Below are 5,318 nucleotides of genomic sequence, written 5' to 3'. Positions count from 1 at the left end.
CGCAGCCGCCGGCCCGACCCCCCGTCCGGGCCGCGTCGCTCCGCCCGCGCTTAGGGCTGTTTCCGCGAGCAGGTGAAGATGGCCGAGAACTTGCTGGACGGACCGCCCAACCCCAAAAGAGCCAAACTCAGCTCCCCGGGCTTCTCCGCGAATGACAGCACAGGTGAGGCTAGGGCCCGGCGCGCTGTCAAGCGTCCGTGACGGGGAGGGAGCTGGGGGGTCGCAGTGGCGGGAGGTTCTGTCCCAGGCCCTGGGCTGTGCTTCCCGGCCGGGGAGGAAAAGTGAAGCGGGGGCGCGGCCGGGTGTTCGCACGCGTGGCCGGCCGGGATGACAGCGGAGGGGACCTTGGAGGCTTGGAGGGAGAGAATGCTTCCGAGAAGTAATGAGGGCTTTCGGGATCGGACCCCCCACTCAAGGCGCTGCAGTCGCGGACACAGCTGCCACCGGCTTATGAGTTGCAACTGAGAAGTTTCTTGGAATGTGTTGCTTTGGAAAACGCTTAGTGGTTATTTTGAAACTCTTGATTCTTTCATTCCTTTTTTGATCACCTAGTCATTTTTTTAAAACCCCAAACTTGATTTGCAAGATGTCATCAAAGTTGCTGTGGTGTTTTTCATTTACATACGTAACCTTAAAAAAGAAGCTAGCAGGCTTTTAAAGTCCGTTTGGACTCCACTCTCCCTATGAGTTTGAGCTGGTTTTACTGTGGAGATGTAAAATTAAAAAAAAAAAAAGAAGGACTGTAGGGCTTTCATGTTTTCAGAAATAAAAAGCAAGATACTGCTGAATCCCCTCCTCCCCCACTAAATAGTTTCCCTGCAAACTTTGTTAGGTGATCATATGCGCAGTTTTGTGTTGGTTGGTAATTCACACTTCTGGACAGCTCTCTGGGAGCATTACCAGTTATTTGTATTTCCTCTTTTAAGCTGTCCTCTGCAATAAAAACTTCGGCGCTGCTGCGAACAATGCCGGCTCGCCGCAGCTAGCGTTCCTCCAGTACGGTTTGTAGTAGCGGCATCTGAAAATGAGTTTCTGATGAATGGGTCCAAATCAAATTACATTGCTGCCTGCAGATTGGCGCTAGACACAGCTGTTCAAGTTGTGGAAGTCTTTCTGTGACTTTACCAAGTGTATTAAAAAATATTTCTACTGTTGAAACAAAACCTAGATTTGTGGCTTCAGTTTGAATACGGTTCCTGGAATCCAATCACGAAAGGAGACGTGTAATATTAGTTAATGTAGAAACCAGAGGTGAGTGTTTTCCTCCCCCATCATTTTTCAGGAGGTTTTTGTTTACTTAAAATTTGTTCAATAGTGGGAAGGAATAATTGATTGTCGGGGAGAGAAATCACTTCATTTTAAATGACATTGAGTTTGACGTTTATTTTCATAAAAATCTACTTATTGGTGTGAGAAATGTGGAAACAGTGGTTTAAATGCCCTTCTGCAGAATAGAGCTCCCCTATTTTGGTAATCTTGCCATGTTTCAGCCAGAAGACTGTAATCATGAGAAATGTAGATCAGACCAGGCAAGTTTAGTCCTGAAACTTGTCCTCTGACACTGGTAACTTGAAGACTTTTCAGCTTTGCTGTTATTGAGTGAGGTTATTGTAGATTTTTTTTCCTTAAAAGTGGGGGCAAATTAACAGTAGGCCCACAAAAAGACTTAAGAGTGTTGTACACATCCAGCTATTTACAAGTTGGAGTCCAAAAGATGGCTTTTCTTGTCGTAACTTCTGTTACTCAATGGTCAGATATTTACTTAATGTTCTGCTAATCAGAGCAGACCTTATCAGAAATGATTTTCTGAAATTAACCACTTTGTCCCCTTCCCTTTCCAGTTTCTATCCAGGAAAAGCAGGAGAACACCGTAACATTTATTTCCAAATGTATGAAACAGAGGTAGTTTCTAAGATTCTGACTTAAATGATCAAAAGGATAAAGATGATAGTTGTGTTTGAGTGTTTGGTGACATGAAATACACTTGAAAGGGTGTATTGGGGTGGGCTCCTAAGGAAGGGACCATTATTCAACACATTAAACAAAGTGAAATCTTGTCAAGAATAACTATTAGTCTAAGATCCAGTAACAAGATAGACAGATCTTAAAGATGTAAATTAAACAAATGGCTGAAATATTTACATTAAATATATTTAATGGAGTGATGGCTGGGGTAGAGATGGAAAGATAACATTACTGAGAAATTCAATATTGTTTTAGTGAGGGGTTCATTCTCAAGGCTCCAAGAGAAAATCGGGCTAGTGTGGTCAAGATATGTGTTCTGAGCATAAGATCAGATTTGAGGGAGGGGATGGAAGAAGGAGAAGGAACAGAGAACCTTAGACCCTGAGAAACAGCAGCTACTTGAACTGTTGTGACACAGGCCACGTCTTTGGGAACTGTCTTGTAAAGTCATCAAGTGCATATGTGTGTTTCTAGGGATGGTAGTGGGAGGAAAAGAGAGTACCCTTGAGCCTACCAAGCCTATAGAGTACTTGGAGTTCACCAAAGGGAGTGTCCATGTATACATAATAAACCACTTCACTAGGGACCAGGCAGCATCTGAATGATGTCCGCCTTTGTCACTTAAGATGGGGAAAGCATGTAGAGGAAGAGGGAAGGTGCCTGGAGGAGGGTAGCAAGAGGAAAGAGAAACTACTTCCACCCTACCATCTAGGCAGTTCTGAAGTGGCATAGAATCAAATGATATCAGATGTTGGCACAGTACTGTTTTCTTGTTCTATGTTGAATCGTTCAGAACTTTGTAAGAAGCTACCAATATATAGTTAGTTAGTGGTAGGAGAAAGAAATATTCAGTCAGACTTTTTTAAAAAAAATACATTTATGAAAGTGTTTGGTTTTAAGACAAGAGTATTTCTGGTTAGTTTAGTGTGGCTTAGAATTTTCTTTGTACCCAAAGCTGGCTAAGAACTCTGGATCCTCTTGCCTCAGCCTTCCCAGTACTAGTATTATAGGCATATATCACCACACTTAGTGATTTGGGCAACTTTACGGCAAAATTTGTGTGTAACAAGCCATTTAAGAGGTATTAGGGCCAGCAAGATGGCTCAGTGGGTAAAGAGAGGTACTTGCCATGTAAGCCTGGTGATTTGGGTTCAATCCTCAGAATCCATATAAAAGTGGAAGGAGAGAACAGTCCACAGAGTTGTCCTCTGATCTTCAAGTGTGCCATGGCACGTACCACTCATCCCCATCTCCCTCTCTCTCAACACAAACATACACACACTTTGTAAAAAGTTTTAAATTTGTCTTTTGAAAAATCAAACACAGATGTTATGGCCATAAACCATCATGTTTGTATTTTATACCTGTGTCTTAAAAAATAACCTTTTCTCTTTCTTTTTACTTTGAGACAAGGTGATGTGTTTAAGAATAGCATCAAATTGCCTCAAACCTGTGATTCTCCTGCCTCAGTCTCCTGAATGTTACTGGGATTACAGGAATGCTCTGTGATCACTAACAAAAAGTTAATTTTCCAAGAGGCATAGTTTCACTATGTTGTTTAGGCATCCCTCAACTCTTAGACTCCAGTGAACCTTCTTAAGTGGCTGTGAATCTGTCAGTGCAGTAGAGAAGTGTATTTAAAGAGAGCTTGTGGCGACTATGATCTGCCACCAAACATCTTGTACTGCTAAATGGCACTCTTCATTGTGTGCAGCCCTTTCTGTATCAGACAGTGCTTTCCTCCAAGCCATCTTGGCAGCATATGAAGAGAAGAAACATTTACTGCTGTTTTCTAAATGAGAACCCATAACTTAAGTGGGATCTAGATTGGGTCAGATGGCTCAGCATGTAAAGGCCCTTGCCACCAAGCCCCTGAACTTAAGTTTGATCCCAGTCCTTCACAGTGGAAGGAGAGAAACTGACTCCTGCAAGTTCTGACCTTCATCCATGGATCATGACATATACATGCCCATGTACACACACACACTAAATATAAAATAGTATTTTTTTAAAAAATGATCATTCTAGGCATTTTTATAAATTTGTTCCTCTAAAGAAGTTACTTGACTTGGGGACTAAAAAGATGGCTCAGTGGTTAAAATAGCACTGGTTGCTTCTCCAGAGGTCCCTGATTCAATTCCAGGCACCCACATGGTAGCTCATAACTCCCTGTAACTCCAGTTCTGGGGGATCTGAACTCTACAGACACTGCACACTCATGCTGCACAGACATAAATGCAGGGAAAACAACTACCCACATAAAATTTAAAAAGAGAGAATTTGCTTAACTTATGGGACAGTGATATTTGCCAGGTTTCAGCAGCATTCACTTGAGCTTGTGAGTTAAAGACCTGTAAAGGCCAATGGCACACACCTGTAATTCCAGCACTCCGGAGGCTACAGCAGGAGGGGGCTAGCCTAGACAACATTATGAGTTTTGGGCAAGTTTGTGCTACAAAGCAGATTTCAGCCTTTCTGTCACTCTGTTTCTTTTCTTTTTCTCCTCCCTCCCTCCCTCCCTCCCTCCCCCCCTCCCCAAACACACTCAAGCCATCCTTTTCAGAAAATTTATAATGGGATTTGGGTTTGGTGGTGGGGTGTAGGGTTTATAGCATGGAGTGTGCCGGGCCTTGTTTTCCTCTGCTTCTGGTGTTATTTACCCCATCTAACGATGGGCGCACATTCTTGTTTACTTTAGGGCATGATTGAGAAATGGTTCTTATTTTACCTTATTGTCTTGACCATAAAGGTAAGACTTTTGATTTTTATCTTGCCATGAAAGTAGGGGTGTGAAGGGCTGCACTGGTAGCTCTTCAGAAGAGATGGTGTAAATGTGAAGCACACCAGTGCTGCCATAGTGGTGAAGGGTCGGGGTTCTATAATTGCTCTTTTTTATTTTCTTGAGACAGGATTTCATATGGTTCATACTGGCCATGAATTCCTGATGCTTATGCCACCTCCTTAGTTGCTGGGATTACAGATATGCTCTATTGTACTCCACTTGATTCGGTAACCCTTAAAAATAATTGAAAATGGCTTATAAAGGAACAAGGCTGATTTCTGCTGTTGAGAATTGGTCCTAGGTTGTAAGCTAGTAGTTTTACTTCTGCCACTATGGTTGGCTATCAGAGTACCTCATTACTTAGGGCTGTGCAAAGAAATGATGATCTTTTTCTTTAGTGTTTGAAAACAAAATAGTGGGGTAACTACCTGCCTTCCTTAGCTTTCTTAGTGTGGGCTTGTAAAGATTAGGAAAGCTGCCGGGTGGTGGTGGCGCATGCCTTTAATCCCAGCACTCGGGAGGCAGAGGCAGGCGGATCTCTGTGAGTTCGAGACCAGCCTGATCTACAGAG

At 42.9% G+C, this 5,318-nt stretch overlaps 1 protein-coding gene across 2 annotated transcripts in view; it reads left to right on the top strand.

Moving 5' to 3' along the window:
* Positions 1-35: 35 nt before the first annotated feature.
* Positions 36-5,318, top strand: part of Crebbp (CREB binding protein) — a 146,635-nt gene continuing 141,352 nt past the window's right edge. The window contains exon 1 of one of the 2 annotated variants that reach the window (XM_005349242.3): positions 36-163. In XM_005349242.3, coding sequence (XP_005349299.1) covers positions 79-163 — 85 coding nt within the window. In that variant the 5' untranslated portion in view covers positions 36-78. The remainder of the gene's footprint in view (positions 164-5,318) is intronic. The other variant, XM_005349241.2, reaches the window with a different exon arrangement.

The sequence above is a fragment of the Microtus ochrogaster genome, chromosome 7 (genome assembly GCF_000317375.1).
Source record: "Microtus ochrogaster isolate Prairie Vole_2 chromosome 7, MicOch1.0, whole genome shotgun sequence".
NCBI lineage: Eukaryota > Metazoa > Chordata > Mammalia > Rodentia > Cricetidae > Microtus > Microtus ochrogaster.
Note: the sequence above shows the minus strand (reverse complement) of the source record. Positions and strands in the feature narration are given on the sequence as shown.